General features: G+C 44.2%; 2 protein-coding genes across 12 annotated transcripts in view; both read left to right on the plus strand.

Annotated features, from left to right (window-relative positions):
* LOC120856970 (serine/threonine-protein kinase Nek11-like) overlaps positions 1-9,806 on the plus strand; it is a 277,040-nt gene extending 267,234 nt beyond the window's left edge. For 8 of the 10 annotated variants that reach the window (XM_040232502.1, XM_040232492.1, XM_040232541.1 and 5 more), the window contains one exon: positions 8,998-9,806. In XM_040232502.1, coding sequence (XP_040088436.1) covers positions 8,998-9,379 — 382 coding nt within the window. In that variant the 3' untranslated portion in view covers positions 9,380-9,806. The remainder of the gene's footprint in view (positions 1-8,997) is intronic. The other 2 variants (XM_040232561.1, XM_040232576.1) reach the window with 2 other exon arrangements.
* Positions 9,807-23,823: 14,017 nt separating this feature from the next.
* LOC120857024 (U8 snoRNA-decapping enzyme) lies at positions 23,824-25,539 on the plus strand. 2 transcript variants are annotated; one of them, XM_040232657.1, is made up of 3 exons: positions 23,824-23,994; positions 24,089-24,358; positions 25,071-25,539. In XM_040232657.1, exons 1-3 carry the CDS (start codon positions 23,857-23,859, stop codon positions 25,248-25,250), a joined length of 588 nt encoding a protein of 195 aa, XP_040088591.1. In that variant the 5' UTR covers positions 23,824-23,856; the 3' UTR covers positions 25,251-25,539. The 2 variants fall into 2 exon arrangements, with proteins under 2 accessions (XP_040088591.1, XP_040088581.1); XM_040232647.1 differs by lacking the exon at positions 25,071-25,539 and having other exon boundaries at positions 23,834-23,994; positions 24,089-24,577.
* The last annotated feature ends 681 nt before the right edge of the window (positions 25,540-26,220 follow it).

Consider the following 26,220-nt stretch of genomic DNA (forward strand, 5'->3'; position numbering starts at 1 on the left):
CACATTCCTTAAGAGGCTAATTAATCTGGCAACAGGAAATGTGAATGTAGCCATTATTGGGGGATTTCTACTGGGAGAGAAATAGTTTGCGAACCAAATCAGTGCTAGGCAAGAGGGAGACTTTCTTGTTAGACCTGAGAGACAGGACAGGGCTAAGGGAGTTTGGAAACGTGATGATACAGCAGAACCGGTGGAAACTCATTCCTTCTCCCTGAAGAGAAATTGCCTGTGGTCTTTCTAGGCAGGGGATGGTGTCAAATATTTTCTGCTGTTAAGCTAAAAATACTGTTCAGAACAGAGGCAAAAATCCCCTGGATGCTGCTCTCTGCCTTATTTCACTCTCATGGCAGAGAGTGACAGCTGCAGAGCAGCCTCTGCTGCTCACTCCCTCCATCCTTCACCAAGGCCTCCTGGTGGAGCAGGCTGGCTCTCAGCACTCTCAAGATGCCCCAGTATGAATGTATGAAACAGACACAGCACTAACACATAGAAGTCTTTTTTAAAGAACAAGGTTCCTTCCTTTTCACTCAAAGAAATATGAGGTCGTTTTTATCCAAAGATGATAAAGCAAATCCACTTGAAATAGGGATGAAAATAAAATAGGAAATACTCAAAACTACTCTTTATGCCAAATTCAGACTTAAATTGAAGAAAGTAGGGAAAACCACTAGGCCATTCAGGTATGACCGATATAAAATCCCTTATGATTATACAGTAGAAGTGACAAACACATTCAAGGGTTAATATCTGATAGACAGAGTGCTTGAAGAACTATGGACAGAGGTTCATGATTGTACAGGAGGTAGTGATCAAGACTATCCCCAAGAAAAAGAAATGCAAAATGCAAAATGGTTGTCTGAGGAGCCCTTACAAATAGCTGAGAAAAGAAGAGAAGCTAAAGGCTAAGGAGAAAAGGAAAGATATGCCCAACTAAATGCAGAGTTCCAAAGAATAGCAAGGAGAGATTAGAAAGCCTTCCTCAGAGATCAATGCAAAGAAATAGAGGAAAACAATAGAATGGGAAAGACTGGAGATATCCTTAAGAAAATTAGAGATACCAAGGGAACATTTCATGCAAAGATGGGCACAATAAATGACAGAAACGGTATGGACCTAACAGAAGCAGAAGATATTAAGAAGAGGTGGCAAGAACACCCAAAACTGTACAAAAAAGATATTCATGACCCAGATAACCACAATGGTGTAATCACTCACCTAGAGCCAGACATCTTGGAATGCAAAGTCAAGTGGACCTTAGGAAGCATTACTCCAAACAAAGTTAGTGGAGGTAATGGAATTCCAGCGGAGCTATTTCAAATCCTAAAAGATGATGCTGTGAAAGTGTTGCACTCAATATGCCAGCAAATTTGGAAAACTTAGCAGTGGCCACACGACTGGAAAAGTTCAGTTTTCATTCCAATCCCCAAAAAAGGCAATGCCAAGGATGTTCAAACTACCACACAATTGCACTCATCTCATACGTTAGCAAAGTAATGCTCAAAATTCTCCAAGTCAGGTTTCAATAGTACGTGAACTGAGAACTTCCAGATGTGCAAGTTGGGTTTAGAAAAGGCAGAGGAACCAGAAATCAAATTGCCAACATCCAATGGATCATCAAAAAAAGCAAGAGAGTTCCAGAAAAACATCTATTTCTGCTTTATTGACTATGCCAAAGCCTTTGACTATGTAGATGACAACAAACTGGAAAAATCGTAAAGAGATGGGAATACCAGACCCCCTTACCTGCCTCCTGAGAAATCTATATGCAGGTCAAGAGGCACTAGTTAGTCCCGGACAAGGAACAATGGACTAATTCCAAATTGGGGAGTACGTCAAGGTCATATACTGTCACCTTGCTTATTTAACTTATATGCAGAGTACATCTTGTGAAATGCAAGGCTGTATGAAGCACAAGCTGGAATCAAAATTGCCGGGAGAAATATCAATAATCTGATATGCAGATGACAGAACCCTTAAGGCAGAAAGTGAAGAGGAACTGAAGAGCCTCTTGATGAAAGTGAAAGAGAAGAGTGAAAAAGTTGCCTTAAAACTCAACATTCAGAAAGCGAAGATCATGGCATCTGGTCCCATCACTTCATGGCAAATAGATGGGGAAAAATGGAAACAGTGAGAGACTTTATTTTCTGGGGCTCCAAAATCACTGCAGATGGTGACTGCAGCCATGAAATTAAAAGACACTAACTCCTTGGAAGAAAAGCTGTGATCAGCTTTTCTAGACAACATATTAAAAAGCAGAGACATTACTTTGCCGACAAAGGTCCGTCTAGTCAAGGCTATGGTTTTTCTGTATGGATGTGAGAGTTGGATCATAAAGAAAGCTGAGTGCTGAAGAATTGATGCTTTTGAACTGTGGTGTTGGAGAAGACTGTTGAGTGTCCCTTGGACTGCAAGGAGATCCAACTAGTCCACCCTAAAGGAATAAGTCCTGAATATTCATTGGAAGGACTGATGCTGAAGCTGAAACTTCAGTACTTTGGCCACCTGATGTGAAGAACTGACTCATTGGAAAAGATCCTGTTGCTGGGAAAGATTGAAGGCAGGAGGAAAAGTGGACCACAGAGGATGAGGCATCACCAACTTGATGGACATGAGTTTGAGCAAGCTCTGGGAGTTGGTGATGGACAGGGAAGCCTGGCGTGCTACAGTCCCTGGGGTCGCAAAGAGTCAGACACAACTGAGCAACTAAATGAAGTGAATTTGGACAACTGGGGAAGCTTAAATGGACTGGAGAATTAGGTGACAGTAATGTATCAGTGGTAGTTTTGTGATTTTTATGGTTGGTCTGTGGTTATGTAAGAGAGTGTCTTTATTTGTAAGGAACACACACACAGTCTTTATTTGTAAAGAATACACACAAAATACAGGAGAAAGAAACATCAGGTCAGCAAAGGCTAGAGTCCAAAAAAGGGTTCTTTGAACTATACTTGTAACTCTTCTGTAAGTTTGGGATTGCTTCCAACTAAAATAATATTTAGAATGTGAGCACATTTTTGTGTGCCATCCTTGAACTGATTTTCTGATGGCTCAGGTGGTTGATAAAGAATCTGCCTTCAGTGCTGGAGACCAGGGTTCGATCCCTGCAATGGGAAGATTCCCTTGGAGAAGGAATGGCAACCCACTCTAGTATTCTTGCCTGGAGAATCCCATAGACAGTGGAGCCTGGCAGGCTACACAGTCCATGGGGTTGCAAAGAGTCAGGCATGACTGAGGGACTAACACTAAAGAACTACATTGACATAGCCCTCTTCTTTACAGCCCTGGGAGAAAGCGAGGGCACTACAGAGCAATCACTAGTTGATGGGAAGGTAAATAGATGTGATAAATATATTGTTTACAAATAACAATTAAACATGAGAAGAGGCTAGTGAAGAAGTTTGGATGATGAGAAACAGGACTTGGGGGAAACAGGAGAGAGAGTAAGCATAGTGCTCCCCCGAAAGACACTCTTTAGGCTGGAAAATCAGCCAAATACATACTGGGGGGGGGGGGGTTCTCCATGCAGCAGCTTCTTTAGAACCATGGGAGGCTTCCTTCAACTCCCCAGGTCTGCCACTGTCTCAGCAGGATGGTGATCCACCCAAAGACCACCCGCCTGCAAGTGAAGCATCTGGACTAAGATGATATTTAGGATCCCTTAAACACTTAAAATACTTTGAATAAGAGGATAAAATTTATTAAGGATATGAAGCATGGGACAAAATAGATGAAAAAGCATTAAAATACACTTTTTTTCATTTGAGAATGTAAGTTCATTTTACTTGAGTTATCCACCTAACTAAAGGGATAGTTCCTCCCTTTGATAAAACTAACCCCTTTTCCCCCTTAAACAACACAGGAAACACTCCCTTCCCTTTTCAAATCTTAGATAACAGCAGGAAAGACCCCTGAAATAGAATTTTCTGTTTTGTGATTCCTAAAATACTAAAATACATCATTGCAGGAATATTACAGCCTGTTTTCTGAGTGTCAGAGAAGATTTATGCTGCAATCTTACAACATTAAATCTTAAAGCACCTGTCACTTTTCTTTTGGCTTAAAATGAATTTGTTTATGGCATGCCTGATTTTGTTATTGACCCACAATTTATTTGGAATAAATAAATTTGCAAACACAGAAATGTTTACCACATATTTTTGTTACAAGTTTCTAACAATTGTACTGTGGTCAGATAACAAGATCTCATATAAAAATCAGTGTTTAAAAAGTGTAGTAACTTGAATTGTTGTCTAGTATATGGTCAGTTTTTTGTAAATGTTACGTGAGAGTCTGGGGAGAGTGTGGGTGCTATAATCATCAGATGGGAAAGGGTCCTATATATATATCTATTAAATCTAGCTTAATAAGTATATTCAGATTTTCTGTTACTAATTTTTTCCAATGCTTTCCTATATCAATAACTGAAATCCTACATTATGAGAATGTATCTGACAATTTCTCCCTGTACTGCTTGATGAAATTTTTTTTTCTTTTTTTGGCTTTGGTTTGTTTTGCAGCAAGTAGACTCTCTAGACACATGGGATCTTAATTCCTCAACCAGGGATCAAACTGAGTCCCCTACTTTGTAAGGCAGATTCTTCACCACTGGAGCATCTGGGAAGTCCTGCACTTGATGTGTTTTTATTCTACTTTATTAGAGGCATGCAGATTTAGAATTTTCACTTCTTCCTGGTGTATTGAACTGTTTTCATTATCTAGTGGCATTTTTTATTCTATTAAGGCTTTTTTTTCCCCTTAAAATCTATTTTGTTTCATAAAACATATATACTAACGCATATTTCTTCTGGTTTTTATGTGCCTGGCATATCTTTTATTTTTAGATTTGCTTACTCTCAACCTTTCAATGCCCTATATTTTAGCTGTGTTTCATAAATTATAACTAGATGGATTTTCCTTTTTAGACAGTGAGTTTATTCATCAACATTTGCTGGAGGATGTTTAGATCACAAATAAAATAGCCCTTCCAGGAATGGTTAGCTGTAACCGGGTACCCAACAAGAACCTATTGCACCACCATTTTCAGAAAGGGCCTGAAAGTCACACATCCCATGTAGGGGTGTCACGTGTTGCCCAAGCATGTAAAGTGGCCATCTGTCTCTGCCCACCAGATTCAGGATGGACATTGGAAATACTAGACATGGAGAGAAGTGGTACAAAATCCACCCTTCATTAAGGTTCCTGGTACTTGTTAGCACCAAAGTCAGTGGCATTAAAGGGAGAGCTCATGGCCCTCTTCTATTCCTGTGGTGCCTCATACATATTTAATGTACAGGAATTTCCTATGTTCTTTAAAATCATTTTTCAAGGTTTCCTTAAACTGTGTCTAAAGAATAATCTGTGTTTCTTAATGCTTTCTGTTAAACTCAGTTTTCTCTCTGCAAAATTACTTTTTCTTAAATCCCACTGTGCCACCAGTATTTTTATGTCATTTTCCCCTCCAAATTCAGCTAGAAAAGATAAAAGTATTTAAAATAGTGTCTCAACTGGCAGCAGAACAACAAAATTACTTGAAGCTCCCAGTTGAACTGAAGTGGGATTACTGTGTAATTCACCACTGGGGAAGCAACAATAATGTACATGAGAGTAAAACAATGGTTATCAGGTTCCTGGTAGGCAACAGTTACTCTGCTTAAATGTGTGTGTGTGTGTGTGTGTGTGTGTGCTCAGTCATTCAGTCATGTCCAACTCTTTGTGACCCCATGGACTGTAGCCTGCCAGGCTCCTCTGTCCATGGAATTTTTCCAGGCAAGAATAGTGGAGTGGGTTGCCATTTCCTACTCCAGGGGACCTTCCCAACCCAGGGATCAAACCTGCCATCACCTGTTTCCTAAATTGGCAGGCAGATTCTTCACCACTGTGCCACCTGTGTGTGTGTAAATACCACTTAAATATGAAAAGCCCAAGGCTCAGAGAGGTTAAGGAACTGGCACAAGGTCATGCAGCCTGTGAAAGGGAGAGCCAGGATCCAACTCTGATCTCTCTGAATCCGAAGTCCGTATCCTAGTGATGAAAAGAATGAGTACTGGAGTGAAACTACTGGGACTCACATTCCAACTCCACCACTTAAAAGTTAGGTGCTGGTGGGCAGGTTACATGATGCCCTCTCCATATATATATATATATATATATATATATATATATATATATATATATATTTTCAGTATCTCAGTTTCTTCATCTGTAAAATGGGAATAACAATAATGTCTATCTATACTGTTATGAAGATTTAAAGGGATGATCTGAGATGATGCTCAGAATGGAGCCTGGCACACAGAGAAGGTGCAAGAACTGTTAGTATGGTTTCAGGGGACATTTGGGGCTTCTTTATCATCAGCTATTAATATTAATAATCGCATTCTAAGGTTTCTTTAATGTTGTGTTCGTGTGGCTCTCGCCCACTTCTTTGCACATCCTCAACACCTGCCAGGCACCTCACTGGTCTCCCGCTGCTCCCACACACGTCCACCAGCTGTTACAGCTCAAGTGAGATGGTGCCTCCGCCTCTTCCACAAGGTATCCCTGATTTTCCCCACCAGGAACTTTCATGAGACACTATTTGATGGCACTTAGTGGCCGTCTAGGTCATTCTTTCATTCCCCAAGTCTTTCCTGAGCACCTACTGAATGCCTGGTCCTGCTCTAGGTGCTGAGTCCCTCCTTTATGGAATTTGTATGCTAATTAGGGAAGTAGAGAGGCCAACAGCAAACAGATACATGTAAAAAGATGGAAGAAAAATCCCAAAAGCAATATGTGCTGTGCAAATAGTTCAGGTGGTGTGATCCTGTAGAACAACTGGATGGATCTCTTAGACTTGTTGGTGAAGGATGGTTTCTCCAAGAAGGTGATATTTAAGCTGAGACGTGAATGGCAAGAAGGAGGCAGTGATGTAAAGATCAAAGGGAGAAGCATTTTAGGGAAGAGGGTACAGCTTGTGCACAGACCCAGAGGTAGGAATAAGCTTGGGTTGTTTTTGAGGAACAGAAAGGAGAGGTAGGTGTGACTGGAACCTAATGGCTAAAGCAAACTGTGGACAAGACAGAGCAGGTTGGTGGAGGAAGGCAGGAGACAGATTATGCACAGCCTGATAAATGAGAGTAGGGAAGGGGCCAGACCCTAATGTTATAGGAGTCTGAGACAGTGAAGTGATAGGATCTGACTGTGGTTTGGTACATGTCAGCAAGGAAAGTATGAATTTCTGGGAGTGGCTGAGGTGACTACAGATGTGAAGTATCTTGGGTTCAGTCCTGATAATCTCTTAGCAAAGGTGGGAAACCTACACAAGCTAGAGGATGTGGGGCCCTAGGGCTGCCACTCTCTCCAGCACTTGAAGTTCTAAGACCTGTGTTTGAGTTCAAGTGCCATCAACCATTAGCTGTGTAAGTTTGTGAAAGCCAACATACTTATTGTCATCTGTAAAATGGAGATGAACATTCAATGTGTTGCTTAGTTTACAAGGGTCATTTGAGAGAATAAATGTAAAAACATTTTGTAAGCTCTGACTTAATATAAAAATGTAAATTAAAATTTAAGGTGCATATATCTTGCATTATAATTACAAGCCCGTAAACTAGATCAGGATCAGTTACTTCTTTTTATCTGTCATAATACCTAACCCAGTTCTATGTGTTCTAGGGATTACAAGGTTGTACAATACTGTACAATAAAAGCTTAAAAAAATAAATGAAAGCATTTGTGATTAATGCCTTCAGTTATTGTTAGTATTGCTATCATTATTGTCTAGCAGCAATGCATTTAAGATTCTGGGGGAAAAGAACTGATTTTTCTTTTCACCAAATTCATTAAAATGAAGAGTAAAGAAACATTTCTTCACACTTAAAGTTATAAAAATATTTATACTTGCCCCTTAGTATCCTTGGGCTCTGCATCTGTGTCTTCAACCAACTGGGGATCAAAAGTATTTGAAAAAGAAATTCTAGAAAGTTCCAAAAAGCATAACTTGAATTTGCTGCAAGCCAGCAACAATTTACATATCATTTACATTGTATTTACAAGTATTTACATAGCATTTACATTGTATTATGTATTGTAAGTAATCTAGAGATGATATGTGCATGCTGCTGCTGCTGCTGCTAAGTCGCTTCAGTCGTGTCCGACTCTGTGCGACCCCATAGACGACAGCCCACCGGGCTACCCCGTCCCTGGGATTCTCCAGGCAAGAACACTGGAGCAGGTTGCCGTTTCCTTCTCCAACGCATGAAACTGAAAAATGAAAGTGAAGTCACTCAGTCGTGTCCGACTCTTCCCAACCCCATGGACTGCAGCCTACCAGGCTCCTCTGCCCATGAGATTGTCCAGGCAAGAGTACTGGAGTGGGGTGCCATTGCCTTCTCCATGATATGTACATAGGTTATATGCAAATACGATGCCATTTTATAAAAGGGACTTGAGCATCCGTGGTTTTGGTATTTGCAAGGGCTCCTGAACGAATGCCCTGCCAAAGGGACGACTGTATAATCATCAACCTAATTCATCACACAACACTTTTCATTAAAAAATTTTTTTATACTTATTTATTTATTTGGCTGCTCCAGGTCTTAGTTGCATCATGCGGGATCTAGTTGTCTCACCCTGGATCAACCAGTCCTCCTTCACTGAGAGCATAGTGTGTGGGATCTAGTTCCCTGTGGAGGGATCAAACCTGGGTCCCCTGCCTTGTGAGCACGGACTCTCAGCCACCAGGACCACCAGGAAAGTCACTAATTAATGATTTTAAAAAGCATGATATCCAAAAAAACACAAACATGGTATCCACGGAGGATTGGTTCCAAAAATGTGCCTGCCCTCTGCAAATACCAAAATCCATGGGTGCTCAAGTCCCTTGTATAAAATGGCAGTGCAGTCACCCTTGGTATCCACAGGTTCCACACCCCTACCTTCAACCACCTGTAGACACACAGGGCTGACTGTACGGTTTCTCAGTGTGTAATTTTTCTTGCTCTTTCCTGACTTGCCTGGCAGATCCGCTGTGCAGAAGCTGGGAGCGGAGGTGTTTGAGGAGGTCTACAGTTACCTCAAGAGAGCAAGGCAGCGGGGAGCCAGCGAGTCAGAGGTCTGGGCGGCTCTGGACACAGTGGTGCCTCGAGCCAGCGACTGTTTTGAGGTTGACCAACTACTCTACTTTGAGGAGCAGTTGCTGACCACCAGGGCAGAAGGGGTTGGTCCTCCCCAGAACCATCATGAAGCAACTGTCAGAAGCAAGCGGGTCCCAGTGGACAAGGCGCCTGTGAAAATCCATCAGCACTGTCGGTGCCCTCTGTTCTGGGACATGGGTACAGAGCAGCGGTCTCGACCTTCAGTCCCTTGTCAGTCTCCTTCAGAGAGTAGTACACTTGGGCCTTAGTGTTGCCAGGTCTATACTGGGAGACAGGCACATGGATCAGCTTGTCTTCTGAAGAGCAGTCCTGCTCTAGTGCCTTTGGGTCTCCAGCAGGGTTGGCTCACCCTGGCCTTGGCCTGGGAGAAGGCACGTGCTCTTCACATTTCCACTCAGTGCCGACTGCTCTGAGTCTCCAGGGACTGTGGGCAGCCTGCTCCTGAGGGGGGTTGGTCCCCAGCCTCTGACATGCTGAGCTGCTTCTCAGGGACCAGATGTCTCAGGTTACCTGCTTTTGGCCCACTTTACCCTTGAATGCCTAACAAGCAAGAAGTGCATATGTGTAAGGATAGAGCGAATCCTTTCTGTGATGTATTCCCCAAACTCATCCAAGGAGTATTAAAGACTTTTATTCGTGGCTATAAAATAAATCACCTATTTTTCTCTTGTCTTATCAGAAGTATCTTGTTGAACGTAGCACATCCATCTAAGGATAATTACTACTTAGAGGAGCTAAGACTTTGCTTGTTGCCTATTATTGTCCAGTGCTGTGCTCATTACTATAAGAATCTTACTTCATCAAATCTTTTCACCAGAGAGAGAGAGAGAGTGAGAGAGTCCTGGTCACGTGGGTTGGAGTCCTAAACTGGATTTTGGCCAGGTTCAAGTCCCTGTTACTCTGTCTGGTGTCAATTTCATTTTTAGTCCAGTCACAAGAACTCAAGAGGGGCAAAGGGGAAATTTCCTCCTCCCTGACACTTGGATGAGTTTTTGGGTCAGAAGAGGAAATAGGTAGATTTTCAACTATTTCACAAGTAAAACATGTCCAGGGAATATCAACCTGCATTTAAGAGCATACTGGAGGGGGGAAAAGACTGCCTTTACCCTTTTACCAGCTGGAGTGGCTGACAGGAGATACCCCACATCCAAGGTCAGGAGCAATGGCTGCACTTTCCTGGAGCAGCCGTGAAGACATACCCCACGTCCAAGGGAAGAGAAACCCCAGTAAGACACTAGGTGCTGAGAGAGGGCATCAGAGGGCAGACAGACTGAAACCACAATCACAGGAAACTAGCCCATCTGATCACATGGACCACAGCCTTGTCTAACTCAATGAAACTAAGCCATGCTGTGTAGAGCCACCCAAGACAGATGGGTCATGGTGGAGACTTCTGACAAAATGTGGTCCACTGGAGAAGTGAATGGCAAACCACTTCAGTATTCTTGCCTGAGAACCCCATGAACAGTATGATGGGGAAACAGTGGCTGACTTTATTTTGGGGGGCTCTAAAATCACTGCAGATGGTGACTGTAGCCATGAAATTAAAAGACACTTACTCCTTGGAAGGAAAGTTATGACCAACCTAGACAGCATATTAAAAAGCAGAGACATTACTTTGCCAACAAAGGTCTGTCTAGTTAAGGCTATGGTTTTTCCAGTAGTCATGTATGGATGTGAGAGTAGGACCACAAAGAAAGCTGAGCACTGAAGAACTGGTGCTTTTTTTTTAAAAATTTTTATTTTTACTTTATTTTACTTTACAATACTGTATTGGTTTTGGCATACATTGACATGAATCCACCACGGGTGTACATGAGCTCCCAAACATGAACCCCCCTCCCACCTCCCACCCCACATCATCTCTCCAGATCATCCCTGTGCACCAGCCCCAAGCATCCTGCATTCTGTATCGAACATAGACTGGAGATTCGTTTCTTACATGATAGTATACATGTTTCAATGCCATTCTCCCAAATCATCCCACCCTTTCCCTCTCCCTCAGAGTCCAAAAGTCCGTTCTACACATCTGTGTCTCTTCTGCTGTCTCACACACAGGGTCATCATTACCATCCTTCTAAATTCCATGTATATGTGTTAGTATACTGTATTGGTATTTTTCTTTCTGGCTTACTTCACTCTGTATAATCGGCTCGAGTTTCATCCATCTCATTAGAACTGATTCAAATGTATTCTTTTTAATGGCTGAGTAATACTCCATTGTGTATATGTACCACTGCTTTCTTATCCATTCATCTGCTGATGGACATCTAGGTTGTTTCCATGTCCTGGCTATTATAAACAGTGCTGCAATGAACATTGGGGTACATGTGTCTCTTTCTATTCTGGTTTCCTCGGTGTGTATGCCCAGCAGTGGGATTGCTGGGTCATAACGCAGTTCTATTTGCAATTTTTTAAGGAATCTCCACACTGTTCTCCATAGTGGCTGTACTAGTTTGCATTCCCACCAACAGTGTAAGAGGGTTGCCTTTTCTCCACACCCTCTCCAGCATTTATTGCTTGCAGACTTTCAGATCACAGCCATTCTGACTGGTGTGAAGTGGTACCTCATTGTGGTCTTGATTTGCATTTCTCTAATAATGAGTGAAGTTGAGCATCTTTTCATGTGTTTGTTAGCCATCTGTATGTCTTCTTTGGAGAAATGTCTATTTAGTTCTTTGGCCCATTTTTTGATTGGGTCGTTCATTTTTCTGGAATTGAGCTGCATAAGTTGCTTGTATATTTTTGAGATTAGTTGTTTGTCAGTTACTTCATTTGCTATTATTTTCTCCCATTCGGAACGCTGTCTTTTCACCTTGCTTATATTTTCCTTTGTTGTGCAGAAGCTTTTAATTTTAATTAGATCCCATTTGTTTATCTTTGATTTTATTTCCAGTATTCTGGGAGGTGGATCATAGAGGGTCCTGCTGTGATTTATGTCGGAGAGTGTTTTGCCTATGTTCTCCTCTAGGAGTTTTATAGTTTCTGGTCTTACATTTAGATCTTTAATCCATTTTGAGTTTATTTTTGTGTGTGGTGTTAGAAAGTGATCTAGTTTCATTCTTTTACAAGTGGTTGACCAGTTTTCCCAGCACCACTTGTTAAAGAGATTGTCTTTACTCCATTGTATATTCTTGCCTCCTTTGTCAAAGATAAGGTGTCCATAGGTGTGTGGATTTATCTCTGGGCTTTCTATTTTGTTCCATTGATCTGTATTTCTGTCTTTGTGCCAGAACCATACTGTCTTGATGACTGTAGCTTTGTAGTAGAGCCTGAAGTCAGGCAGGTTGATTCCTCCAGTTCCATTCTTCGTTCTTAAGATTGCTTTGGCTATTCGAGGTTTCTTGTATTTCCATACAAATCTTGAAATTATTTGTTCTAGTTCTGTGAAAAATACCGCTGGTGGCTTGATAGGGATTGCATTGAATCTGTAGATTGCTTTAGGTAGTATACTCATTTTCACTATATTGAATCTTCCGATCCATGAACATGGTATATTTCTCCATCTATTAGTGTCCTCTTTGATTTCTTTCATCAGTGTTTTATAGTTTTCTATATATAGGTCTTTAGTTTCTTTAGGTAGATATAAGAACTGATGCTTTTGAACTGTGGTGTTGGAGAAGACTCTTGAGAGTCCCTTGGACTGCAAGGAGATCCAGCCAGTCCATCCTAAGGGAGATCAGCCCTGAGTGTTCATTGGAAGGACTGATGTTGAAACTGAAACTCCAATACTTTGGCCACCTGATGCGAAGAGCTGACTCATTTGAAAAGACCCTGATGCTGGGAAAGATAGAGGGCGGGGGGAGAAGGGGATGACAGAGGATGAGATGGCTGGATGGCATCACGGACTCAATGGACATGAGTTTGGGTAAACTCTGGGAGTTGCTGATGGACGGAGGCCTGGCATGCTGTGGTCCATGGGGTCATAAAGAGTTGGACACGACTGAGCGACTGAACTGAACTTACCCTCTTAGGTTCTGTAGCTGGAGTCTTCAAAGTAAAGTGACCACAGACAGCAGAAGAAAAAGGATACATATTTTATTTAATGTTTTTACATGACATATGTGTGTGTGTGGAGGGGTGCTTTTTAGAAAGAAGTGAAGCTGTCAAAGAAACAGGCCTGACAACTTAAACACTATTTTGACAAAAGAGCAGGGATCAATATGTGGAGATGTGACAAATAGAGGGAAAAGAGATTTGAGCTCCAAGGGGATGAACTGTGGGGCTGTGACAAGGAGACACATGGAACTGATGGCAGATAAGGGGTGAGTTAGGAGTCTGCACAGATATGTCTCGGCATCGGTGCCCCATCTCCAGTGATAAAAATGTTATCCTTTCTCCAGTCCAGGGAGGGTGCTTTTCTCATGGGAAATGATGCTTTTAACAGAGCTCTTCCTGCATCTGCTGTTTCTTAATTACTTTCAGCTCAAAATAATCCTTATGCCAAAGTGGCATATTTGGAAGTGGCCTATTCTTGTCCCCTACAATGTCTAGGAAGACAGGTGCAGAAGGAAAACATGTTATCCCCCAGGATTTATGCTGTGCACTGTATCAGCCATCACAGAAAGGAAAGCTAGGAAGAAATACCATCTTGGATCAGAGCTCCATGTCTTATAAAAGAAGCTCACTTTGTTTACTTTCCAGCAGGTTTACTGGGAGCAGCAGCACAGACTTAAAATGACTAGAAAATTCCTTTTGGATTTTACCATTGGGAAAATGCTTTGTCCCTCAGCCATACTCAGTGTGGGCATCAATCACTGACCAGATTGCAAGATGGTAAGTGGAAATTGGCTGAGCAATTGGAGAGCTAGGAAACTGCTTGTTATGAATCAGTCACAGGAGTGAAGGAATAAAGAAGCTCTGCTAGTGCATGGCTTTGTAAATACATATATATTTCAGAAATGCCAACTGACCTCTCTGCTTTCTTTTTATGCAGGGGAAATGCCACCAGCTATTCTGGGTGATGTAGAAATAAGGCGCACAAAGGAGAGTGATGGGAATTAATTATTTAATGTATTTGGGGCTGGGGCCAAAGTGAAAGCTCTCAGTCCATTATATGGGCTCAGGATAAAGGAGGCAGGCAAATTAGACAGCAGCTCAAGACGGGAAGATACTCCACTCCTCTTTCAGGATGGTGGGGCAATTCATGTGCCTTAACTACTGTGTCAGAAGGGAAGGGGGCCAGGCCACCAACAGGATAAAGGAGGAAAAATGAAAAATGGAAGAGAAGAAGAAAGGGGTGAAAGAGAGGCAGAGACAGAGAGGGGGAGGGGAAAGGGACAGGAGTGACCACACAGCAAAGATCATTTTAAAATGATCTTCCTGGGACTTCCCTGGCAGTCTAGTGGTTAAGAATCTGCCTTCCAATACAAGGGGTGCAAGTTCAATCCTTGGTTGGGGAGTTAAGATCTCACGTGCCTTGTGGCAAAAAAAAAAAAAATCCAAAAACTAAAATATGAGACAGAAACAGTACTGCAACAAATTCAATAGACTTTAAAAATGGTCCACATAAAAAAATAGTGATCTGTGTTTGCATAAGGAAAACAATTGAACTTGCTCCCAGATGATTTCCCTCATAGTTCAGTTGGTAAAGGATCTGCCTACAATGCAGAAGACCTGGGTTCAATTCATGGGTTGGAAAGATCCCCTGGAGAAGGAAATAGCAACCCACTCCAGTATTCTTGGCTGAAGAATCCCAAGGGCAGAGGAGCCTGGCAGGCTACAGCCCATGGGGTCGCAAAGAGTCAGACATGACTTAGCAACTAAACCACCAACCACCTCGCAGATGACTAGGACTCTGGACCCACTCTCACCATGTACTGTGAGATCAAGCACAAGTCATTTCCTTGGAAGCTCAGTTTCCTGCCTTTGCCTGAAGATTGCCATAAAAAATAAGCAAGATAATGTCGCATGTTGAATCATGGGGAATTGCTCATGCGGCTCATGTGCACATGCTTTAAGTGCTGTTAAGATGCTCTCAACTTTGGAGGAGGAATTATTAATTTTATTATCAGGCTGCCTGATCTCCCATCATTAGAGATTCATCCCTGAAGGCCTCCTTAGGTAGTTAAGATTCTAGTACTGACATCCAAACACACCCCAAAAGTCAACACTTTAAGCCATTTTCAGCCAGTTCTTTGACTAGGAATTTGCCTACAGTCAGTTGAGAGCTGAGAGGCTGTGAAGAAAGCAGCTCTGGGAAGGCCCTTGAGTGATGCCAAGGACCAGCTCCACGTCCTGCCCAGGCCTCAACACACTTCACATGCAGGAACCCACAACATAAGCTGCATCTCCAGTGCCCTCAGTATACTCAGCTTTCCCCCAACTTCAGAAGGAAATTCAGAAATTTAGTCCAACAAATATATCTTATGAAATAATATATCTGTAAATACTCATTAGGAGTGCTGTGCTGTGCTCAGTTGCTCAGTGGTGTCCAACTCTTTGTGATTCCATGGACTGCAGCCCATCAAGCTCCTCTGTCCACGGGGATTCTCCTGGAGCCATTAAGATTTACACGGAAAATAAATCTTAATGCTAATAGAGTATTTGCAAAGCAGAGTTGTAAGTTTAGTTGGGAGACAATCATTCAGCAACTAGAGTTTTTTCTTCCCAAAATATTACGCTTTTTCCTGCTCTTAAAGATTGAATTTTTGGCTCCAGTTCACCCCTCCCTGGACCCTTGACTGCTCTTTAACTTCTTAGTTCTTCCTCCTGTCATAGGAGGTGGGTATTTTCCTACCCCCAGACTTTGAGTTTGGCCACGGAACTGTTCCGGTTGTATTATCACTCAGGAGCAGGAAACTTAACAGGGATAGTTGGTTAAAGGGCACGATGTTTCAGTTATATGCAGTGAATAAGTTCTAGAGATTTTATGTACATAAGGACTGTAGTTAATAATACTGTATTACTGTAGACTTACAATTTGCCAAGAAATAAATCTTAAGTGTTCTCACCACACACACGCATAAAATAGTAACTATGGGAGGTGATAAGATACATTAATTAGCCTGATCGTGGTAATTTCACAATGTATATGTCTAGCAAATATATCAAATCATCATGTTGCACCCCTCAAGTATATACAATTTTTCTTGGTCAATTATACCTCAGTAAAGCTGAGGACATGACTGAGTGACTGAATTGAACTGAAAGCTGGGGGAAAATTCAGGCAAGAAGGAGACAAAGATCTTACAGGCACAAAGAATATGCCGTCTTTTCATGCTACTAGTTCATCGAGTGTGAGGGTGGCCATGGCAGGTTTGAGTGGAAGGTGTGTGGCTGGTCTCCAAGACAACCCCAGTGATCCCTCACCTCTGGTAGGTATCCTGCTCTGTCTGTGCAGCTCCCTATCATGTGGCATCAGGGATGGCCTTGTGGTCAGGAGGATCCTGTAGAAGTCATGTACGATTCTGACACTAGTCATAAAAGATATGGATCCCAGGTTGCTTTCCCTTGGGTGCCTCACTCTGAAAGAAGCTGGCCACTGTGTCATGAGGGCACTCGATCAACCCCATGGCAAGATCTGTGTGGCATGAAACTGAGGCTTCTGCCACCAGTTCTAACTTCCAGTCATACAGTGAGCCACCTGGGAAGCAAATTCTTCTGCCCTAGTCAAGCCTTCATCTGATGCAGCCCATGCTGATTGCTGGATGAAAACAGCATGAGAAACTCTGAGCCAGAACCATCTAGTGAGCCATTCTGTAATTCCTGAGCATCAGCCACTGTGAGATGTGTTTATTGTTAAGCCTCTACCTTTTACAATAAATTTCAGCAACAGATCACTAATACAGAAGGCAAAGTTCACATGTGAGCTGGTTTTCTTTTTTTTTAGTTCATTTATTTTTATTTATATTTTTGACCATACAGCATGGCATGTGGCATCTTAGTTCCCTGACCGGATCAAACCCATGCCCCTTTCATTGGAAGCACAGAATCTTAAGCTCTGCTCCACCAGGGAAGTAGGTTCCTAAACACTACTCTGTTTTTTGGCCATGTCACACAGCTTGCGGGATCTCAACTCTCCAAGCAGGGACTGAACCCTGGCCAAGGTAGTGAACGGCCAGAACCCTAACCACTAGGCACCACAGAACTACACACGTGAGCTGCTGAGTTTACTTTGCTGAATCCCTAGAAGTGCGCAGCCCCTGAGGAAGACATGGCTTTGAGCTGTAACTTGAGACTGTGTGGAGGGCAGGTTTGCAAAATGTCTGAGATAAAGCAATATTAGGCTGATCCAGGTGCAAAGATGAAGCCTGATCATCATGTGATGAGTCTGGGCATCGAGGGTGGAGACCAGGAGAAGGCGATGAGGAGTGCGGGCTGCCTGGGGTGGGCAAAGGAGCAGGGTGTCGGGGGGAGGCTCCTAGGTTTCCAGAAGGCGGGCTGGACAGGCATTCACAGAGGTAGGGGTATAAGAGACGCAGGTGGGGGAGAAGTAGCTCATTCCTGGGTATGCTGGATTTGAGGCATTTGTAGGGTATTCAGCGGGGAGGGGTCCAGGTATGAAGCTGGAAGCATCTGAAAAATTCTGTCCTCTAACTGAAATGGACCCACCTGATGAGCTCCAGACAACACAGCTGTGGATATTATTGATGCTGTGCCTGCAAATAATCAAGAAGACAGCTGGCTTCTGTAGAATGCCACCTCCTTGAAGGCTGCTGGATGTAACTGCAGGTATGTGAATGCCTAAAAATTAATAACAACAGCAGCAGCACCTAGCCCTTTCAGTAAGTACTGATGGATAAACCTCAATGGGCTCCTGCTGGCAGCTCTCTGCAGGGGGCACCTCCTTTCCCTCCCTCCTCTTCCCATCCTATAGTCTTCAAAATCAGCAGTTCTTAATCTTGGTTCTGCATTTGAAACACCTGGCAACTTTTATGAGGATTAAATGGGATGGTGTAAAATTTTCTGACAAATGGGGGATGCTTGCAGTCTTCTTTTGCCTAAAAAGTAAAACCAAACTCTCACCTGTCCCCCCCTCTCCTGGACCAAAAGAGATCCTCTCTGTGAAAGGGTTTTGTGAAATGCAAAGCTTTATTCAAATGTAAATTATAACCTTTACCTTTAACTTCAGGAGAAGTCAAAGAGCTCTTTAACTTTTTACTATGAAAAACATCAAACTATATATAAAGAGAATAATATAGTATGCCTTTGTTAGGGAACTATCCCTTAGCTTCAGAAATGATCAATTTGTGGCCAATCTTGATTTTATTTATAGTCTCACCATTACTCCCTCACTGGCTAATTTTTTTTATCATTCATAAATATTTCAGCATGTATCTCTAAAAGATAAATAATCTTTTTTGTAGAAAGCCACACTACTATTACACTTAAAAGTGTTAGTCGCTCAGTTGTGTCTGACTCTTTGTGACCACAGGGACTGTAGCCCACCAGGCTCCTGTGTCCATGGAGTTCTCGAGGCAAGAATAGTGGAGTGGGTTGCCATTTCCTTATCCAATTACACTTACAACATGATCAATAATTCCTATAGAATTCAAATATCCACTCAGTCTTCACATCTCCCCCATAGTCTTTCTTTCTTCGGATTAGGATCTAAATAATCCCTTCACTAGATATGTCTCCTCAATCTCTTTTAATATATGGATTCTGCCCCCATCTCTTCTTCCCTTGTAATTAATTTACTGAAGGAACCAGCTCATTTCTTTTGCAAAGTTTCCTTCAGTCTAGATTGCATCATCCTGAATTAAAAAAAAAAAAAAAACAAAACTTTATTTTTAGAAGTAAAAGTACAGAGATACCAGGTAGTTCACGCAGTCACCCCTGCAATCACCATCATACCACGAGTGCATGGCACCCACAAGACATACCACTGTTGATGCTGCTCTGGGTCACCTGGCCGAGGCGCAGAGGTAACAGCATCAGGTTTCGCCAGGTACGGAGCCCCCGCCCTACCCCGTTCTGTTAGGCCCCATGTGCTCATAGCCCACACTGGAGGAGTGGCTGTTTTACTTACCCCTTTGGGGCAGAGCCTCTATATAAATTATTTTAACTACTACTGAGGAGGAGACTTGTTTCTTTTCTATTTATGTACTTTTTCATAATTTATATCAGTGTAGACCTGTGGAGATTTATTTCATCTTTGGGTTATAACCCAATAGAGCTTTATTTTCTTGCCCACTGTTTCAACTTTGGCTGTAGGGAGTTCTTTCAGTTGGCTCCTGTGTCCCTGCCGCTTTGAAAAACTCCCATCTCGCTCTCTCTCTCTCTATATATATATATATTTCCATTATTGATTGATTGATGAATTTTCAGTGTACTTCCTAAATTTCCGGTGTCACAAGATGCTCTGAGCTCATTATCTATCCACTGTATATTTCCTGGCCCAGTGCTTGAAGCAGCATTTCTCCAAGGAGTCCTGGTTCCTTTTACTGGGAAATGCTAACAGAAATCAAGATCTGGGCACTGCATGTGCTTGTTGCTCCCAAGGAATCACTTCATTTAGGCCCTCCCAGCTGACAGAGCAAGGACATTTGTATGTATACTAAATGTCTCTGGAATATACACTTATCCAAAAATGTTTCTGTATATAACCCTCAATATCTAAACAAATTCTTAACTGATGTCTCCAACTCTAATCCACTACTACCTGGATCACCTTAGCTTCTTCCTGATATTTGAAAAAGATTTTTTTTTTTTTTAATTTCTTATGATAGCTAGATTCAAATTCAGTTTTTGGGCAAGAATATTTCATAGGTGGAACATTTTCCCATCATTTTGATGATGTTGGCAGCCATTGATGATCATTTCTTAGGCTCTCTTAATTCTTTAAAGTTTAAAAAACAGCAAAGTTTTGATTGATTTCATCTTTCTTCTCTGAATAACTGGAATTCTCTATAGAAAGAAAAACCTGGTTTTCCCAGTAGTCATGTACTGATTTGAGACCATAAAGAAGGCTAAGTGCTGAAGAACTGATTGCCTTTTTTTTTTTTTCTGATTGCTTTTTAACTGTGGTTTTGGAGAAGACTGTTGAGAATCCCTTGGACTGCAAGGAGATCAAGTCAGTCAATCCTAAAGGAAATCAGTCCTGAATACTCATGCTGAAGCTGAAGCTCCAATACTGTGACCACCTGATGGGAAGAGCTGACTCATTAGAAAAGACCCTGATGCTAGGAAAGATTGAAAGCAGGAGGAAAAGGGGATGACAGAGGTTGAGATGGTTGGATGGCCATCACCAACTTAATGGACATGAGTCTGAGCAAACTCTGGGAGACAGTAAAGGACAGAGAAGCCTGACATGCTTCAGTCCATGCAAAGAGTCAGACACAACTGGGCAACTGAGCAACAACAACTATTTGGTTGCCTGAGGTAGAGCTCTCTTCTCATTTACTTAAAAATCATGAATAAGTTGCCTAAGCAGTCTCTGAGGCTGAACACTGAGCTATTTTTGCTCTTGAACTGGGAGCATCTCTGGAGGCATGTGGCTCAGTTCTCGACCTTTAGCCCCAACTGCTGGGCAATCTGCCTCAGGAGGTGGAAGAGGAGAGGTGGGGACAGAGGCTGGGCTCCCCCAGCAGAGGCAGAGAGCAGTCTGGAAAGGCAGGCCAGGCTGGAGGGTCTTGATGGCTTCCATATTCATCCATCCTGAAAAAGCTCTGGTCTCATTTTCTTGTAGAGCTATTGTCTTGGTTTCATAGTTACTCACGTTGCTATAGAAATAGCTGAATTAAAAGTCTCTTTCAAGCAACCATTAGAGGATACAATCTCTCGAAGCCCTGGAAAAGGCATGTTCGACCCTAAATCCCCAAGGAAGCCCTTCTAGAGAGAAACCAAGTCACCTTTAGAGTGTTAAGGGTAAGGGTTTTAAGGGTAAGGGTTAAGTTTAGGGCACAGTTTGCAGCCCTGGTTCCTTATCAGAGTCACCTCAAACACATATAAAAACCACTTATGGGACTTTCCTGGTGGTCCAGTGGTCAAGAGTCCGCCTACCAGTGCCGGGGACGTGGTTCAACCCCTGGTCCAGGAAGATCCTACATGTCGTGGGGCAACGGAGCCCGTGTGTGTCACAACTACTAGCCTGTAATCTGGAGCCTGTGCACTGCAACAAGAGAAACCACCACCAGAGTAGTCCCCACTCACTGCAGCTAAAGAAAGCCCAAGTGCAGCAACGAAGACCCAGCACAGCCAAAAATAAATAAATAGTTAAAAAAAAAAAAAAGAAAAGAAACCCACTTACGCCTCAGTGCCACTTCCAGAGATTCTGAATCCCTTTGTCTGGGTGGAACCTTGGAATTGGCAGGGTTTTTTCTTTTATTATATTTTTGAGGTATAGTTGACATGTAATATATCAATTACAGGTATACAATGTAGTGATTCTTAAGTTTTAAAGGTTATACTCCATTTAATTATTATAAAATGTTTGCTATATTCTCCATGTTGTACAATATATACTTGTAGTTTATACCTAATATTTGTACCTCATAGTCTCCTGCCTCTATATTGCCACTCCCTTTTCCCTCTCCCCACTGGTAACCACCGGTTTGTTCTCTTAAATTGGTGAGTCTGCCTCTTTTTTGTTATATTCTCTAGTTTATGGTATTTTTTTTAGATTCTATATATGTGGTATCATACAGCATTTGCCTCTGTTTGACTCATTTCACTTAACACAACACCCTCCAAGTCATTCTTTTTTATGGCTGAGTAGTATCCCATTGTATTTATAGCACATCTTCTTTATCCATTTGTCCGTCAGTGGACATTCTGGTTGGTCGGCAATTGTAAATAATGCTTCCACAAACATTGGAGTGCATGTATCTTTTTCAACTTCAATAAGTGTTTTTTTGTTTGTCTTTGTCTTGTTTTTGGATATATACCCAGGAGTGGAATTGTTGGGTCATGTGGAAGCTCTATTTTCAGTTTTTTGAGAAAACATTGTACTGTTTTCCTCAGTGGCTACACCAATTTACATTCTGGAATTGGCAGTTTTTATGAGCTTTTTGCAAAGTTTAATCGTTTAAGCTTGGCAACTTCCAGATCCCTGGATATTTCTTAGAATTTTCTAGAACTCTAAGAGGGGAATGACTTATATCACACATACAGTTTCATCACTTTGATTCAATTGTCTCTGTCAGTAGATGCCATCTCTGCCATTTATTAAGAAGACTAAGCTATGAAAGATGATCCCTCACTCCACGCCCACCCCCTACCCCACCCTACGCCATGCTGAGGCCTGGTGAGCTCCAAGTGCCAGCCTTTACACAGTTCTCTGGCCCACCCTGAACTCCAAAGATAGCTACATTTGCTATGCCTAGCACTGCTCTGAGTGCCCCAAGTCTCTTAATATCCCTAATAGGTTGGTATGTGTCTACCTGCTCAGTGTTAGGCTCTTTGCAACCCCATGGACTGCAGTCTGCCAGGCTCCTCTGTCCATGGGATTATCCTGGCAAGAATACTTGCGTGCATTACCATGCCCTCCTCCATGGGATCTTCCCCACTCAGGGATCAAACCTGCATCTCTTGTATCCCCTGCATTGGCAGGCAGATTCTTTACTGCTGAGCCATCTAGGAAGCCCAATAGGTTGGTATATGCTCTACTTAACAGAGTTGACAGACTTTTGCTAAAGCCAGCCTGTGTCTGGGAGGGTTCTTGGGCTTTTTCTTACCACATTCTGTCATTTACAGGCTGTGACTTCAAGCCCAGCCTCTCTCAAGAAGCTGACTCCTCCCATCCTTTGTGTAATAAATACTGACTGCTGATGAAGAGAGAACCTACACAGAATGCAGGGCCTGAAAAAAGGTGCGGAGGCTTAGAACGAGGGATTCTGAACCCCTGTTCCTCACTCAGCATCAGGCCCTGAGGAGCCCCCAGTTCTGGGGATGGGCTGTTCCCCACCCTCCTTCCTTCAATGGTCTGAGCCTAGAAAGCCTTGGACACTTCTACCTATGACTTTTGCTCTCTCTCCTTCCTGCACCCACAGGGTTTCAAGCACAGCCCTTTCCGGGAAAATCTCTCCTGTCCATTCTATCCACCACTTACTGCCACCCCCAAGTCCTGACCAGAACTACACCCCCACATCTCATCCTGTAATACCCATCCCATAAAGTGACAGCGCCATCCATCCAGGCCTGAAACCCTGCCATCACCCTGGCAAAGTATCCCTCCCCACCGACTCAATCAGCAACTGCGTCCCTGCAGTACCACCCTCAGGATGGCTCTTAAACCCATCTCTGTCCCAACTGTACAGGATAGGTCGAGGCTCCGAGCCAATTCTGCTCTATTCCCTTCCCACCGCAGGCCCAGGGAACCATCTAAACTAACCAGGTGTGGCTCCCAGGACGCCCACCTGGCTCCTCCGGCTCCCAGGACGCATCCCTGTCCCTAATTAGACAAACTCTACTCAGGCAGAAAACCTCTGCGCACGACTCAGCACTCCCAACACTGGCGAAGTACCCTGAAGCCAGCCTGTGACTGCAGCACTATCACCGGACTCCTTCTTGTCCAGGATCCTGCCACTCCTGCAGCCCCCGCCCGGCCCAGGGCCACTTTTCAGGTGCCCCACTGGGCCTTCCCCGTCCCCGCAGGTCCCGCTCTGATTGGCTGCCGCCGCTGCCACGTCTCGCCCGAGCCCCGCGGGGATTGGCCCTGGCCGCCGGGCCCTACAGGGATTGGTCCGTGCCACCGCGCCCCGCCCCGGACCCTGCAGGGATTGGTTCTGGTGGCCCACGGCTTGCCGGGCCTTCTGCACTGCAGAGCTGAGGAAGGCAGCCCATGGCTGGTATGCGTAGGCTTGAGCTGGCGGAAGCCCTGCATCTTGGGCCGGGCTGGCGGCACGCGTGCCACGCAATGCTCTACGCACCGGACCCAGGGCTGCTCTTTGGCCGCATTCCGCTACGCTACGCCGTGCTGGTGAGGAGGGGGCGCTCCCGGCCACCGCCCGCCCCCGTCCCGCGGCCACGCCGCCTTGGGCGTCCCCGGCCATCCCAGCTTCCCTCTCCCACAGATGCAGATGCGCTTTGATGGGCGTCTGGGCTTCCCTGGCGGCTTCGTGGACTTGCGCGACGGCAGCTTGGAGGACGGGCTGAATCGCGAGTTGGGCGAGGAGCTGGGCGAGGCTGCGGCCGCCTTTCGTGTGGAGCGCGCTGACTACCGCAGCTCCCACGCTGGGTCCCAGCCGCGCGTTGTGGCGCACTTCTACACTAAGCTCCTGACCCTGGAGCAACTGACTGCGGTGGAGATGGGCGCGCCGCGCGCCCGAGACCACGGGCTGGAGGTGGGGCCAGCCCAGGACCCCACCCCGCCTCCTCCAGCCCCGGAAGGCCTGTCCCCGCTGTTTCCTCACGTAGTTGGGGTCTGGGTGATTAGTTACAGCCAACCTGGCCTCCCTGCAAAGGTCTTGCCCTCTCGCCTCTTTACAGGCCTCTGCGTTGTCTTTCTAAAACTCAGCCATCCAAGTCACTCTTCTGCTACCACTTTATAATGGCAGACTTGGTACTTTAGGCCTTATTTTTTTCTTGCCTGATTTTTTTGGGAAAACTTTGGCACTTAGACTAGGGGAGAGAGGGACAGATTGTGTATGCTAATCAGGGTCATCTAAGAGGCTCATTAAAACAGTGATTACTGACCCCACTCCCATAATTGCTCAGCTGGGGAGGGGAGAAAGACATGAGAATTTGAATTTTTCCAAAGTTCCTAAATAGTGCTAATGTGGCAGCTTTGGGTACCAAATTTTGAGAAACTGGTGTAGCATGCGTTTTGGAGGTGGGAGCCACTAAGGTGGTGTGGGACGGGTTGGCATTTGTGAGATGTATAGCATGACCTGGGTTATTTGTCTGCAAAGACCTGTGCCCTCTACGTCCCCAGAGGTGTGCATGCTCAGGCCTGGTTATTTTGAGCTAATAAGGGGTGAGACCTCTAACCTAGAAAGATCTGGCTGGGATAAGCTCCCTGAATTTCCAGAGTCTCCTGTCTCCTTCCTTTCCCAGGTGCTGGGCCTGGTGCGGGTGCCCCTGTATACCCTGCGGGATGGTGTGGGAGGCCTGCCTGCCTTCCTGGAGAATACCTTTATTGGAAACGCACGGGAACAGCTGCTGGAAGCCGTCCAGAACCTGGGACTGCTGGAACCTGGCTCTTTTGCACATCTTAAGATTTCAACTTCTCCCTAGAGGCAGCCCTCCATGGACCCATGAAACCTGCCTCAGATCAGCCCTTTGTACTGGGGAGGCAGGGAGGAAAAAGGGAATTTTTCTCTTCTGGGCCTGGGCTGCATAGATGATAACAGATTAAAAGAGTATGTAATGTGTGTTCTGAGCAGAGGACCCCGTGGTGACTCATGGCATCAATGGCAAAAATCTGCAGCTCATCCTGGGGGCCTGACATTCTCAGAGCCTGCCTCTTTTCTTTATATTTGTGCATACGCTTCTCTGGTGGCTCAGACAGTAAAAAGTCCACCTGCAGTGCGGGAGACCTGGGTTCTATCCTTGGGTTGGTAAGATCCCCTGGAGGAGGGCATGGCAACCCACTCTAGTATTCTTGGCTGGAGAATCCCCATGGGCAGAAGAGCCTGGTGGGCTACAGTCCATGGGGTCACAAAGCATCGGACACAGCTGAGCAACTAAGCACACACATAAGCTGATGCCTCCCTCTATCCCTTGTGATGTCCAGTTTAAGCAGGAAGTGGCATATCAGCATACCCACTTCCTTGCTGGGGAGGAGCTTCTGAACCAGGGAGAGTCTCCACATTCCTACATGGCTGTTCCCAGGGTCTAGCCCAGCCCATACTTGGTAGAGAAAGCAGAGAAGCAGAGGGACCTGTTTTCCCCCTAAAGTATGGTTTCATCCTTGCCTAAGGGGTTGGTCAGAGCAGTATCCCCCGAAAGCTGGTAGAGGGCCCTAACCTACCCCCTGTCCTTTTCTGAAACAGCAGAAGGGATGAGGAAAGGGTTTGGCCTCCTTGGACTGACCTTGGACTGAAGACTCCTGGGTTCTGGTGCATCTCCCCCAGGGTTTTCATTTGGGACCCCTTAGACTCTGAGGACAGTGAAGGGAGCTGGCCGTGCCCTGCTGCAACACAAAGAGCCCCCTAGGAAAGAAGGGCTTATAGCCAGGCTTCAAAGCTCTTCAGTCCCTTCAACC

The sequence above is a fragment of the Oryx dammah genome, unplaced genomic scaffold, assembly GCF_014754425.2.
Source record: "Oryx dammah isolate SB20612 unplaced genomic scaffold, SCBI_Odam_1.1 HiC_scaffold_2, whole genome shotgun sequence".
Taxonomy (NCBI): domain Eukaryota; kingdom Metazoa; phylum Chordata; class Mammalia; order Artiodactyla; family Bovidae; genus Oryx; species Oryx dammah.

Excerpts from the sequence above, each read along its gene's own strand:
- LOC120857024 (XM_040232647.1), top strand. The coding sequence starts at position 23,857 with ATGGCTGGTATGCGTAGGCTTGAGCTGGCGGAAGCCCTGCATCTTGGG. Across the intron at positions 23,995-24,088 it reads CGCTACGCTACGCCGTGCTG|ATGCAGATGCGCTTTGATGG; the intron begins GTGAGGAGGGGG and ends CCTCTCCCACAG.